The 15452-nt window shown below is 42.7% G+C and overlaps 1 protein-coding gene across 3 annotated transcripts in view; it reads right to left on the minus strand.

The window, feature by feature from the left end:
- Positions 1 to 465: 465 nt before the first annotated feature.
- TNFRSF19 (TNF receptor superfamily member 19) overlaps positions 466 to 15452 on the minus strand; it is a 100443-nt gene continuing 85456 nt past the window's right edge. For 2 of the 3 annotated variants that reach the window (XM_073583025.1, XM_073583026.1), the window contains exons 6-10: positions 12190 to 12351; positions 10946 to 11071; positions 10743 to 10836; positions 7619 to 7996; positions 466 to 5256 (exon numbers count right to left, since the gene is read on the minus strand). In XM_073583025.1, the coding sequence (XP_073439126.1) occupies positions 7636 to 7996; positions 10743 to 10836; positions 10946 to 11071; positions 12190 to 12351 (743 nt within the window). In that variant the 3' untranslated portion in view covers positions 466 to 5256; positions 7619 to 7635. The remainder of the gene's footprint in view (positions 5257 to 7618; positions 7997 to 10742; positions 10837 to 10945; positions 11072 to 12189; positions 12352 to 15452) is intronic. The other variant, XM_073583027.1, reaches the window with a different exon arrangement.

Here is a 15452-nt window from a genome sequence, read left to right on the forward strand (position 1 = left end):
AGGATCCCCATCTCTGGGCTATGGTGGAGAGAACCTCTCTTGTGGACCTTTCCTGCATTACAGTATATTCTAATCTAATTTTTTTGGCCACGTTCTCCAACGTATACCTCTGACATACACCAATGTATATGCATGCAGGAACCTACTTGGCTACCGTTGCCAAAAAAATATATTGTAGTGTATGCATTTTTTTCTACTAGGCTACATGGCATAAGAAAACTTTTTTCTATTAAGCAAAATTAATATTACTATTAAAGCAGTGAGATCCCGCTATCTAACTGGGGGAGCCAGCTGTCAATCAAAATCAGAAGTCCCGCCCCGTCGACAGTGCGGACCAGACAAGAAGCCAGCGGTCTGTGACGTGAAGTCAGCAGAGGCAGCTCAAAATACAGGTAAGTAGCAACTACCTGCCTGTTAGTGCTTACGCACATTGTTTGTTTTTCAGAAAGTCAATCCAATAGTAGATTGTTGTTAAAGAGACAGAATTAGTCATTTTAATCCAGAACTCTTGTTTTTACTCTCGGTCATCAACGAGATACAAAATGGAAACGTTTCTTTTTTTTCACAATGTATTTACATAATTTAGATATATATATAAAAAAAAATGCAAAAATATTCAGATTTACAGGCAAGCGAACATCTGGAGGTTTCCATTAACCCATCGTGGATTTACACTTTACAGCAATGTTCATCACTCAATGGGCCTCGTAAAGTGGCCATGTTGACTGTAGCAACCAGAGCTTCCAAAACACAAATTCTAGTTTTCCAAGGTTGGGTTCATACATATGGTCCATTGCGTACAACAAGAGGACCAGACTGTACACCTTATACAGAGACTCCCAGCACAGAATTGTCTAAAAGTCCTCAGAAAAATTAGGTGATATTCTATTGGTTGGTATAGGCAGTTGCCTAAATCTCTATATATCTTCCATAGATTCTGCAGAATTGTTCTCGCTCAAAGCTTTGTGATCTTCACAATTTTTAAAAATGCAGCTTGGAAACTTGATTGTGTTTTCTCACATGTAGCACTGTGATTATCCATAGAAGCATTTCCTAAATTTCATGGGAAAATCACGGTATCAGCATCTGATTTTGCGGCGCAGCTTATTTGGATGTGCCGAGATTCGACATAAGCTGTTCCCGATCATCAGCCATGTAATATGGGCATTGCTCACCTGAAGAACAAGCACCTGCCGAGTGATTGGATCGTTTATGGAGACTTATGGGACGTGCTGCCGATAACTCAATGCTGTATAGGGATAGAATAATCGCATTAGCGACTGTTCAGGACCCATCAGGGCTTGTTGGCCAGTGTAAAAAGGACAGTAAATGAGCTCCAATGGCTTGTACAGTCATGGCCGAGGTATTCACACCTTTGAAACTTTTTCAGAAACTGATGTATTTCTCCCAGAAAATTACTGCAGTTACACATATTTCATTATACACATTATTATTTGCTTTGTGTGTATTGGAATAGCACACAAAAAACAGAGGGAAAAAAAGGCAAGTTGGATATAATTTCATATAAGACCCCGAAAATGGACCAGACAAAATTGTTGACACCTTTCCAAAACTGTGGGTAAACAACTTTGTTTTCAAGCATATGACGCTCGTTCAAACTCACCTGTGGCAAGTAACAGGTGTGGACAATATGAAAATCACATATGAAACCAGATAAAAAGGGGAGAAGTTGACACAATCTTTGCAGTGTGTGTGCCACACTAAGCATGGAGAACGGAAAGAGAAGAGAACTGTCTGAGGACTTGAGAACGAAACTTATTGAAAAATATCTCAAGGTTACAAATCAATCTCCTTGATGTTCCTTTGTCCATGGTGTGCAACATACGAGAAGTTTACAACACATGGCACTGTAGTTAATTTCCCTGGATGTGGATGATAGAGAAAAATTAATGAAAGATTGCAATGCATGAGAGTCCGGATGGTGGATAAGCAGTCCCAATCGAGTTCCAAAGAAATGCAAGATATCTTGCAGGCTCAGGGTGCATCAGTGTCAGCGCGAACTCTCCGTTGATATTTGAATGAAATCAAACGCTATGACAGGAGACCCAAGAAGACCTCACTGCTGACACAAGAGACATAAAAAAGATAGACTGCAGTTTGCCAAATTGTACAGGAGTAAGCCAAAATCCTTCTGAAAAGTACCTTGTCTACAGATGAGACCAACATAGAGCTTTTTGGAAAAAGACATCATTCTACTGTTTACCAAAAACGGAATGAGGCCTACAAAGAAAAGACGACATGTCCTACAGTCAAGTATGGTGGCAGTTCCAAGATGTTTTGTGGTTATTTTGCTGCCTCTGGCACTGAATGCCTTGACTGTGTGCAAGGCATCATGAAATCGGAAGATTACCATAGGATTTTGGGTAGCAATGTAGTGCCCAGTGCCAGAAAGCTGGGTTTGCATCCTGGGTCAAGAAGGACAATGACCCCGAAAAATACTTCAAGAAGTGCCCAGAAATGGATGGAAACAAAGCACTGGAGAGTTATGAAATTGCCAGCAATGAGTCCGGATATAAATCCTATTGAACTCCTGATGAGAAATCTTAAAATCGCTGTTGGGAGATGGTATCCTTCAAATATGAGAGACATGGAGCGGTTTGCAAAAGAAGAGTGGTCCAAAGTTCCAGTTGAGAAATGTAAAAAGCTTCTTGATGGTTATAAGAGGCGATTGATTGCAGTTATTTACTCCAAAGGGTGTGCAATCAAATATTAAGTTGAGGGTGCCAACAATTTTGTCTGGCCAATTTTGGGTGTTGTGTGTGAAATTATGTCCAATTTGCCTTTCACTCTGTTTTTTTTGTGCTGTTCCAATACACACAAAGAAATAAAAATGTGTAACCAAACATGTGTAATTGCGATAATTACCTGGAGAAAAATACTTCATTTTCTGGAACAATTTAAAGGGTGCCAACACTTTTGGCCATAATTGTATATACTGTAGGCAATCAGTGCTAACTAAACGGCCGTTAAAGGCTAAGGTTGTGAGCACAAAGCCTTAAGGCCAACCGTATACACTAGACTAACGTTGGCCGAACCCACAAATATCGGTGGGGCTGGCCGACAGCTGAGGTATGTGTGGAGGTCTCCCAACTCTTCCTTGGCAGGTGATGACAGAACTAGAAAACAAAATCCTGCAGTTGAAATTTCAACAATTTGGCAGGAAGATAACTCACTGCCAGATCATTTGGCTGACAACTATATAATATGTATGGGGGGCATTTAGTCTTCAAGGTTTGGCTCATTCTATAGAGGTCCTTATCTCTTAACCACCGGAGTTGCACATCTTATTCACAGCCTTAAAAAAATCCTTCAGCAATTTTTGAAACCCACGTAGCTTGATGAAGCCTGTAAATCTTATAGAGAGGAGCCTTTGGGGAAAATACCTTAAAGAGAAAATACCTTAAAGTATAGACTTCAAAGTGACATCGGTCCGCTGTGTCTTTTGTTTTTGCTAAGAAGACGAAAAATGTACTATGAAACACCAACCTAAGCATGGTTAGAGAACTTGTTAGGTGGTCCTTCAAGGGCACAACTTTATTACAACTACGACCTCAGCGCTGACAGACACAACCCAATCTAGTGAAAGATATATCTCTTCCCTGCAGTCTGTAAGTTGCCGTCTTTGTTTTACTACTGTACATTTTATATGTTTGCGTTAGCACAGAGGTCCATTAGATGAAGCCAGTAAAGGTGTCACGTGCTATGAGATTGTAAGCTGTTATGCAGGGGCCCTAGAGACATTGGAAAACTGTGGAACTAATGATCATTCAGCTGACAACTCTCTGTTGACTCCCTAATCAGCCATTGAAATTCCAGTCGAGAGGCCCCCGTACACCTTAGACTGTCGGCCAATCCTGCTGGAGGCCAGGAGTATTATTCTGAGTATCGGAAACCCTTGTTAGTGGTCCCCAGCAAGTTCCAAGTAACCGGCCTTGTGAGATCAGACAGAAATGCTGGACCATGAGTGGAGACACCACAGACGTCATAAATAGTGATGAGTGAACGTGCTGGGATAAGGTGTTACCCGCCATGCTTGGGTGCTAACCGAGTGTCTTCAGCATGCTCGAATAATATGTTCGAGTCCCCGCGGCTGCATGTGTCGTGGCTGATCGACAGGCACAACACATGCCAGGATGGCCTAACAATCAGGAAATCCCTGCATGTGTTGAAGTTGTCGAACAGTGGTGAGACATGCAGCCGCGGAGATTCGAACATGTTTATCAAGCATGCCGACTCAGTTTGCACCCAAGCATGGCGAATAACACCTTATCCCAGCACGTTCCCTCATCACTAGCCATAAACAATGATCTAGAAACATAAATAACAACAGTCTACAAAACAAATGAAATTTAAAGCAAAATCTTCTTATAAAAAACTGACCTATCATACAAAATAACGCTTCATAGAAAAATGCACATACATGGCAGAAATAGTGCTCGTAGGTAATACATGTGCTGGTGTCTCAGAAATGTAATGATCTCGACATGCGATAAATAGGATTTCCCCAGCATAATGGACTGGATAAGGGACCAGTATAAGTGCATTACATCTAGACAGGTGAAAAGTACAATATATGAATGATCATGGCTCCACCAGACTAGACGTATCGGGAAACGGATGGCAGTCAATGTATTCAGCAGATGGGGAGGAGTTTTAATGTACAGACCTCATACAACACTCATTAAATTGCACTGTGCAAACCCACAGAAAATAATGGGAGCCGTGCAATGAATATTTGCAGTGCGATGAAGCTGGACTGTACAGTTCAATGAAGGTCATCACATAAATAATGAAAAATTACATTTACATTCTGCTTCACAATTTAAGTAAGTCCCACACTGGATTTCTCCAGTCAGTTTCATCCCGTAGTTCTTTTGCTTGAGCATATCCCCAAGTACCAATGTGCTACAAGGGAAATTCATCTCAGCAGATACACATCCTCAGGTCCAGACGTCTTAAGGATGAGCAGGCTCTCATACTTGAAGGCGATTCTAGAAAAGATGGAGACTCGTTCAATATAGAATATTGTGGCAAGATCTAGATCTCCCAGTGTCTAATCCAGAAATAGATCTTCAGGAGGCTCAAGACGTAGATCTCCAAATGACTTGTCTAGAGGTGGATTTTCAGATGGCAGGTTTAGATCTCCAGGTGAGGGATCTAGCAGATCTTCTTGTGGGCTGATCTAGAAATAAACCTCTGGATGGTGGATCGTGGAGAACACCTCACTCAGCAGACCTGAAAATTAATAAAATAATTGTTACTTTGTGATGGGAGACAATGGGCCCAGATTCATCCAACCTTTTCTCTTCTGGTGCAAAAAGCTTTCAAAAGCCGAAAACTTGAGGTTGCGCAAAACTTTCGGAACTTTTGTAGTTTTCACGCTATTTTTGCCCAGCTCTATCAGACTGGGTATAGCTGGGGCTCGTGCGTCATGACCTCCGCTCATCAAATTCATGACCATCAGTGGTTTTTACCATGCCACATATCTTACTGCTGCAGGGACTGGAGTAAGATTTGTGGTGAGGCGCATACAAATGTGCATGACATTTTGCACCTTGTTTGCTTCATTAAAAGGTGTGCGTCTCTTAACTAATTGGCCTCCGCACTCCACCCTACCCCCTCATCAAGACCGGCATGAAAAAGACTACTTTTAACTAATCAGGGCTAATGACTTTTTTTCAACTCTTATAAATCGAACAAAATGAAAAAACAGCAAAATGTTAATAAGTTTAAATATATACAGTATAGACCAAAAGTTTGGACACACCTTCTCATTCAAAGCGTTTTCTTTATTTTCATGACTATGAAAATTGTAGATTCACTCTGAAGGCATCAAAACTATGAATTAACACATGTGGAATTATATAATTAACAAAAAAGTGTGAAACAACTGAAAATACGTCTTATATTCTAGGTTCTTCAAAGTAGCCACCTTTTGCTTTGATTACTGCTTTGCACACTCTTGGCATTCTCTTGATGAGCTTCAAGAGGTAGTCACCGGAAATGGTTTTCACTTCACAGGTGTGCCCTGTCAGATTTAATAAGTGGGATTTCTTGCCTTATAAATGGGGTTGGGACCATCACTTGTGTTGTGCAGAAGTCTGGTGGATACACAGCTGATAGTCCTACTGAATAGACTGTTAGAATTTGTATTATGGCAAGAAAAAAAGCAGCTGAGTAAAGAAAAACGAGTGGCCATCATTACTTTAAGAAATGAAGGTCAGTCAGTCCAAAAAATTGGGAAAACTTTGAAAGTGTCCCTAAGTGCAGTGGCAAAAACCATCAAGCGCTACAAAGAAACTGGCTCACATGAGGACCGCCCCAGGAAAGGAAGACCAAGAGTCACCTCTGCTGTAGAGGATAAGTTCATCCGAGTCACCAGCCTCAGAAATCGCAGGTTAACAGCAGCTCAGATTAGAGACCAGGTCAATGCCACACAGAGTTCTAGCAGCAGACACATCTCTACAACAACTGTTAAGAGGAGACTTTGTGCAGCAGGCCTTCATGGTAAAATAGCTGCTAGGAAACCACTGCTAAGGACAGGCAACAAGCAAAAGAGACTTGCTTGGACTAAAGAACATAAGGAATGGACATTAGACCAGTGGAAATCTGTGCTTTGGTCTGATGAGTCCAAATTTGAGATCTCTGGTTCCAACTACCGTGTCTTTGTGTGACGCAGAAAAGGTGAACGGATGGACTCTACATGCCTGGTTCCCACCATGAAGCATGGAGGAGGAGGTGTGATGGTGTGGGGGTGCTTTGCTGGTGACAGTGTTGGGGATTTATTCAAAATTGAAGGTATACTGAACCAGCATGGCTACCACAGCATCTTGCAGCGGCATGCTATTCCATCCGGTTTGCGTTTAGTTGGACCATCATTTATTTTTCAACAGGACAATGACCCCAAACACCCCTCCAGGCTGTGTAAGGGCTATTTGACCATGAAGGAGAGTGATGGGGTGCTACGCCAGATGACCTGGCCTCCACAGTCACCAGACCTGAACCCAATCGAGATGGTTTTGGGTGAGCTGGACCGCAGAGTGAAGGCAAAAGGGCCAACAAGTGCTAAGCATCTCTGGGAACTCCTTCAAGATTGTTGAAAGAACATTTGCGGTGACTAACTCTTGAAGCTCATCAAGAGAAGGCCAAGAGTGTGCAAAGCAGTAATCAAAGCAAAAGGTGGCTAATTTGAAGAACCTAGAATATAAGACATATTTTCAGTTGTTTCACACTTTTTGTTAATTATATAATTCCACATGTGTTAATTCATAGTTTTGATGCCTTCAGAGTGAATCTACAATTTTCATAGTCATGAAAATAAAGAAAACTCTGAATGAGAAGGTGTGTCCAAACTTTTGGTCTGTACTGTATATGAGACAAAGGTTTAAGTTTAGGCTACATTCTTACGTAACATAGTTACTGCAGAATACACCCCGACCTAAGCAGAGACTCTCAAAATCTCTTCTACAATTAGAGGAAATTTGCAGTCAACCTGCAGTATGGAGTCAATGCAAAGGGAAAATCCACAGCAAATCTGCAATTAAGTTATTCTTTCAGCAATAGAATGCCAGAACGCACAGATCTTAGCATTGCCTACCCTTAGACTGCATCACATTAAATAAGCCACTCCACCTTGTTCTCGTCTTGGACACATGGTAGGTGATCCACCTCTGGCTGGTTTCCCGCATCTGCTTGACAAGCGTCCAGCTCTAATAAATGAAGATGTTTTGAAGATGCCGTCTTTGCACTGATACTCTGCGCACCGTGTGTGTGTAAAATACTTGGCTCCTCCATATCTCTGTTCAAAGTGTCTGCATCTCTCCCTATTAGCTCCGGATGTGGCTCACAGGCAGGAGCGCTATCACTGCCAGGAGGTGTTTGCATAAGAGGCCAAGTTTCAGCTAGCTCTCCGTAGGCCGAGTCTGAAGTGGGTCCAAAATATGCTGGAATCATGTCCACCACGGAATCCGCGTTCCTGAAAAAGCAGCAATTATTAGAAGTAACGCTAATTGATTAGTCATAGTAACTTGTATTAATCTGTCGCCTGTACAGTTACATTCAGCCCTCACAGAGTTCATCAACTCACCCGGAATGAGACGTAACGTCATCTATGTATCGTTTCCCAAAAGTGGGTATGATACATTCTCACTTATACTGGTTCTGCGCCCCACCTTTCCTATGTGTAGGTGACACAGTTCACAAATTATAATATACTAGCTGAAGAGCCCGGCGTTGCCTGGGCATAGTAACCAACTGTGGTTAGTTATAGCAAACTATAATGATTATATTGCACATAAAAACCGTGCATCTAATCCTATCCTGTGTGATACTGACTGCTGAGCCGTGTATCTAATCCTATTCTGTGTGATACTGACTGCTGAGCCGTGTATCTATTTCTATCCTGTGTGATACTGACTGCTGAGCTGTGTATCTAATCCTCTCCTGTGTGATACTGACTGCTGAGCCGTGTATCTAATCCTATCCTGTGTGATACTGTCTGCTAAGCTGTGTATCTAATCCTATCCTGTGTGATACTGACTGCTGAGCTGTGTATCTATTCCTATCCTGTGTGATACTGACTGCTGATCTGTGTATCTAATCCTATCCTGTGTGATACTGACTGCTGAGCTGTGTATCTAATCCTATCCTGTGTGATACTGACTGCTGAGCCGTGTACCTAATCCTATCCTGTGTGATACTGACTGCTAAGCTGTGTATCTAATCCTATCCTGTGTGATACTGACTGCTGAGCCGTGTATCTAATCCTATCCTGTGTGATACTGACTGCTGAGCCGTGTACCTAATCCTATCCTGTGTGATACTGACTGCTAAGCTGTGTATCTAATCCTATTCTGTGTGATACTGACTGCTGAGCCGTGTATCTAATCCTATCCTGTGTGATACTGACTGCTGAGCCGCATATCTAATCCTATTCTGTGTGATACTGACTGCTGAGCCGTGTATCTATTTCTATCCTGTGTGATACTGACTGCTGAGCTGTGTATCTAATTCTCTCCTGTGTGATACAGTCTGCTGAGCTGTGTATCTAATCCTATCCTGTGTGATACTGACTGCTGAGCCGTGTATCTAATCCTATCCTGTGTGATACTGACTGCTGAGCTGTGTGTCTAATCCTATCCTGTGTGATACTGACTGCTGAGCCATGTGTCTAAAGGCTCCGTCACACTAAACGATGTCCCAGCGATCCCACCAACAATCCAACATGATGGGATCGCTGGGACATCGTTAGGCTGATCGCTTGTGAGTTGTCACATAGACAGCCCCAGCGATCAGGACCAGCGACGCTGATTTCTAATGTAAACGTCGGGTATCCAGGAGCCGCGCGACTCCTGGATACCCGACGTTTACATTAGCAACCAGTGTCCAGCGTCGCTGGTCTCTCGCTGCCACACGCAGCGATGCGCGCTGGGCAGCGGGAGACCAGCGATCTAAAATCGGCCCAGGCCGCTCGAGCACGATCAGCGATAACCGGCAGGGGGGGCGGTCGCTGATCCCCTTCACACACAGCGATCTCGCTGGCGAGATCGCTGATGTGTCACAAAATCAGCGATCTTGCTAGCGAGATCGCTTAGTGTGACGGGCCTTAATCCTCTCCTGTGTGATACTGACTGCTGAGCTGTGTATCTAATCCTATCCTGTGTGATACTGACTGCTGAGCTGTGTATCTAATCCTATCCTGTGTGATACTGACTGCTGAGCTGTGTATCTAATCCTATCCAGTGTGATACTGTCTACTGAGCTGTGTATCTATTCCTCTCCTGTGTGATACTGACTGCCGAGTCGTGTATCTAATCCTATCCTGTGTGATACTGTGCTCCCCCTGCAGTCTGTGTCAGAGGGTGGTCTGTGTTGGCACAGTAATAAATTGTGTTATTTCCAGCTTTACAGAAGGACGATAACACCATAGAAATGATAAGAATAATAGGCCTCAGTTACCACAACTGTCTACAAAGAAACTATTGCTGATAGCAACCAATCACAGCTCATTTTTCATCTTCTAAACAGCTCTGGGACAGCGTGGCGAGTTTTGATTGGCGATTTTTGTGTTTCGACTGTTATGTGGCGAGGTTGGTGTATGTGTGGTGAAATGTGTGCTGAGGGTGGTATATGTGTTGAAGCACATGGTAGTGTGTGGCGCATCTTGTGTGTGTGTTCATATCCCCGTGTGTGGTGAGTATCCCATGTCAGGGCCCCACCTTAGTAACTGTACGGTATATACTCTTTGGCGCCATCGCTCTCATTCTTTACGTCCCCCTTGTTCACATCTGGCAGCTGTCAATTTGCCTCCAACACTTTTCCTTTCACTTTTTCCCCAGTATGTAGATAGGGGCAAAATTGTTTGGTGAATTGGAACGCGCGGGGTAAAAATTTCGCCTCACAACATAGCCTATGACGCTCTCGGGGTCCAAACGTTTGACTTTGCAAAATTTTGTGGCTGTAGCTACGACGGTGCAGATGCCAATCCCGGACACACATACATACACACATACATACATTGAGCTTTATATATTAGATATACTGTATATGTGTATGAGCCCACAAGAAATCTCAGAGTTAAAGGGATTTAGACATTCATTCAGCAAAAATCAGAGTCTGGCTGCGTTATTCCTACTGTGTAGGTGTCACTTTGTGCAAAGACCGATGCAGGCTTTAATGGATGAATACAAGTGTGGCTTATAAATAACATGATGCGCACTTACCCATCGTACAATGTGCTGTGCGACGGGAATATACAGCCCGGGTCTATGCTGTGCGTCTCTTCACAGCACAATGATGGAATCAAGTGGACGGGACCTAAAGGGATTAAGACAAATAACTTGCTGATTGCAGAGGTTAACAATGCCTCTTGATTGGAAGAATCACATTAGCACAATGTGTCTCCGCTTGTAAACTTATCACTCACCACAAGCCTGTGGCGGCTCTTGCTGACAGCGGCAGTATGTCCTAGTTGGGTGCTCGGTGACTTGTGGTCTGTCAAAACATAACAGTTCGGACCCAGTGTACTGCACTTCTTGAGATCGGCAAGACCCTGTACAACAGAGAGGGAGATCAAAGGCACATTGATAATTTGCAATTATCTTAAGAAATTAATGAATCAATGAAGGGTACGAAGGAAGAAAGCTAAAGAGGGAAGGAAGCTAAAGAGGGAACAAAGGTAAAGAGGGAAGGAAAGTATAGAGGGAAGGAAGGTAAAGAGGGTAGGAAGCTAAAGAGGGAAGGAAGGTAAAGAGAGAAGGAAAAGAGGGAAGGAAGGTAAAGAGGGAAGGAATGTATAGAGGGAAGGAAGGTATAGAGGGAAGAAAGCTAAAGATGGAAGGAAGCTAAAGAGGGAAGGAAGGTAAAGAGGGAAGGAAGGTATAGAGGGAAGGAAGGTATAGAGGGAAGGAAGGTAAAGAGGGAAGGAAGGTAAAGAGGGAAGGAAGCTAAAGAGGGAAGGAATGTATAGAGGGAAGGAAGATATAGAGGGAAGGAAGGTAAAGAGGGAAGGAATGTATAGAGGGAAGGAAGATATAGAGGGAAGGAAGGTAAAGAGGGAAGGAATGTATAGAGGGAAGGAAGCTAAAGAGGGAAGGAAGCTAAAGCGGGAAGGAAGCTAAAGAGGGAAGGAAGGTAAGGAAGGAAGGTATAGAGGGAAGGAAGGTAAAGAGGGAAGGAAGGTAAAGAAGGAATCAAGGTATAGAGGGAAGGAAGGTAAAGAGGGAAGGAAGGTAAAGAGGGAAGAAAGCTAAACAGGGAAGGAAGGTAAAGAAGGAAGGAAGGTATAGAGGGAAGGAAGGTAAAGAGGGAAGAAAGCTAAAGCGGGAAGGAAGACGGGACGGAAGGTAGAACGGGAATGGAAGGGAGGTCAAGAGGAAATAGGAGGGAGTGGAAATAAAGATAAGGAGGAAGGGAAAGAAGGATTGGATGGAAGGTAGAGAGGGAAGGTAAGGAAGGGATAAGAAGGAGAAGGAAGGAAGGAATATATAGAGGGAATAAAAGAAGGACCAGAGGGAGGAAATTAAAGGAGAAGAAATAAAGGAAAGAGGAAGAAAGTAAAGGGAAAGAAAGGAAAAGCATTATGGATAAGGAGAGGTGTGTAGCTTTCTTCTTTTCTTCCCCACCCCAGGTCTAAATATATAAAACCATAATGGAAACTTCCATGCTTACAATTCGGCTTCTTTTCCATGAACTGCCTTTTGCAGTAGATGACAGAGAGGATGAGCAGAGCTAGGAGCACCGTGGACAAGGCACTACATATAACAGCGGCCAGAGCAGTATCCCGGGGACTTGATGCTGTAGCACTAATCTTCACAAGATTTACTTTGCTGCCTGGAAGAAATAAGAAATTACACAGTTTAAAACAAAGAAAAAAAATCTGAAATGTGTTGCCTCCATGTAAGCGTATAGCTATATAGTATATGGCACATGATGATGACTTGGTAGGTACAGAACCATCTGCTATGTACATGTCCTTATCTGGTAAACCGAGCGTGTCTATATGTGAATGAGTCTGGCTTTACCAATAATCCAGAAGGCATCCAGTATATACAGTCATATGTAAAAGTTTGGGCACCCCTATTAATGTTAACCTTTTTTCTTTATAACAATTTTGGTTTTTGCAACAGGTATTTCAGTTTCATATATCTAATAACTGATGGACTCAGTTATATTTCTGGAATCAAATGAGGTTTATTGTACTAACAGAAAATGTGCAATCTGCATTTAAACAAAATTTGACCGGTGCAAAAGTATGGGCACCCTTATCATTTTCTTGATTTGAACACTCCTAACTACTTTTTACTGACTTCCTGAAGCACTAAATTGGTTTTGTAACCTCATTGAGATTTGAACTTCATAGCCAGGTGTATCAAATCATGAGAAAAGGTATTTAAAGTGGCCACTTGCAAGTAGTTCTCCTATTTGATTCTCCTATGAAGAGTGGCATCATGGGCTCCTCAAAACAACTCTCAAATGATCTGAAAACAAAGATTATTCAGCATAGCTTTTCAGGGGAAGGATACAAAAAGTTGTCTCAGAGATTTAACCTGTCAGTTTCCACTGTGAGGAACATAGTAAGGAAATGGAAGAACACAGGTACAGTTCTTGTTAAGCCCAGAAGTGGCAGGCCAAGAAAAATATCAGAAAGGCAAAGAAGAAGAATGGTGAGAACAGTCAAGGACAATCCACAGACCACCTCCAAAGACCTGCAGCATCATCTTGCTGCAGATGGTGTCACTGTGCATCGGTCAACAATACAGCGCACTTTGCACAAGGAGAAGCTGTATGGGAGAGTGATGCGAAAGAAGCCGTTTCTGCAAGCACGCCACAAACAGAGTCGCCTGAGGTATGCAAAAGCACATTTGGACAAGCCAGTTACATTTTGGAAGAAGGTCCTGTGGACTGATGAAACAAAGATTGAGTTGTTTGGTCATACAAAAAGGCGTTATGCATGCGCTGTATTGTTGACCGATGCACAGTGACACCATCTGCAGCAAGATGATGCTGCAGGTCTTTGGAGGTGGTCTGTGGATTGTCCTTGACTGTTCTCACCATTCTTCTTCTCTGCCTTTCTGATATTTTTCTTGGCCTGCCACTTCTGGGCTTAACAAGAACTGTACCTGTGTTCTTCCATTTCCTTACTATGTTCCTCACAGTGGAAACTGACAGGTTAAATCTCTGAGACAACTTTTTGTATCCTTCCCCTGAAAAGCTATGTTGAATAATCTTTGTTTTCAGATCATTTGAGAGTTGTTTTGAGGAGCCCATGATGCCACTCTTCATAGGAGAATCAAATAGGAGAACTACTTGCAAGTGGCCGCCTTAAATACCTTTTCTCATGATTTGATACACCTGGCTATGAAGTTCAAAGCTCAATGAGGTTACAAAACCAATTTAGTGCTTCAGGAAGTCAGTAAAAAGTAGTTAGGAGTGTTCAAATCAAGAAAACGATATGGGTGCCCATACTTTTGCACCGGTCAAATTTTGTTTAAATGCAGATTGCACATTTTCTGTTAGTACAATAAACCTCATTTGAATCCAGAAATATAACTGAGTCCATCAGTTATTAGATATATGAAACTGAAATAGCTGTTGCAAAAACCAAAATTGTAATAAAGAAAAAAGGTTAACATTAATAGGGGTGCCCAAACTTTTACATATGACTGTAGAATATATATTTATATAACCCACGTCCCCCATCTGTACGAGAAGCCTCGGCCTTACCGTAGTCATGCGGTCATACCCATGGAGACGGCTTAGCTTCCTAATGACACTGAGTTTCTGTTCCCCACATAACAAGCAGCCATGCGGAGACACAACCATCACCATGTGGAATAAATACAGATTTTCAGCTATGACCAATATCCAAAGAGCTTATGGTCAAACCACAGTTGTCACAACGCTCTCCAGGAGCCAAGTACAGAAATATCTGCTGTCGAGCTTCTCCACGTTCCCATACAGATTTCCATTCTTCTATTCCAAAACCTACGAAATGGCTGACTGACCAGAACAAATTCACGCGGGGTCCCACGTCGGTAGACGGCGCGCCGCAGAGGGGATTTTAAGGTATGAAATGGCAGGAATGAGCTTTGAAGGCAGCCACATTCATCAAAGCCAAGAGCAATCAGAGGAAAGCCGCTCCACCGACGAGGAGATTGTGTTGCTTTACATAAACTCATTTATCAGGCATTTCTGCAGGTTTTTCCACATCAATTATTTCCAAGATTGACTTAGTTTTGCTTCAGTTAGGAGCAGAATATGGATGTTTGCCTCACCGACCTTCACAAAGCAAAGAGGTCACAACGGAAAAGTGCAGTTCTGGCGCCAAGCCTTGTGATGTAGACAGTAGTAAGGTCACAGCGTTGGCTCCTTCCTGAAATGTCTTCAATAGAAAAAGCTTAATAAACGTCATAGCACATAGCCTGAAAGGGGTTTTTGATTTTCTTCATTAAAAACACTTCCTCACCCTCCCCAGGTCCAGTGCTAACTCTCTGGCACTGCTCCCAGTGTCTGGTACTGTCTGTAACTCTGATGTCATGTCAACAGCATGGCAGCCAAGAACTGAGCTCAGCAGCCCTCCATGAGCCGCTTAATTCACCGACTGGCTGCAGCACTGTCGACACAGAGTCAGCACTGAAGATAATAACAGACCGTGACGGCGGTGACTCAGTGCTGGACCCGGGGAAACAAATGGCAGCTTGGGAACAGGGGTTTTCTGAAATCAGAAAACCAACTTAAGATGAGCTTTTATTAGTGACAAAATAATAAATGGATTCTTCATGGCAGTTTTAAATACATTTTGTTTAAATTATTTTTTTATCAATTTACAAAGGGAAGATTCCCATGCCAACTAGGAAAGGTCTAAAAAAAAAAATGTTGGTTCGGCATGAGAAACCAATGGCAGCATGATGTGAGTGGGTCCGATAATCGGA

The sequence above is a fragment of the Dendrobates tinctorius genome, unplaced genomic scaffold (genome assembly GCF_039654945.1).
Source record: "Dendrobates tinctorius isolate UK_male_01 unplaced genomic scaffold, ASM3965494v1 ptg000075l, whole genome shotgun sequence".
Lineage (NCBI taxonomy): Eukaryota > Metazoa > Chordata > Amphibia > Anura > Dendrobatidae > Dendrobates > Dendrobates tinctorius.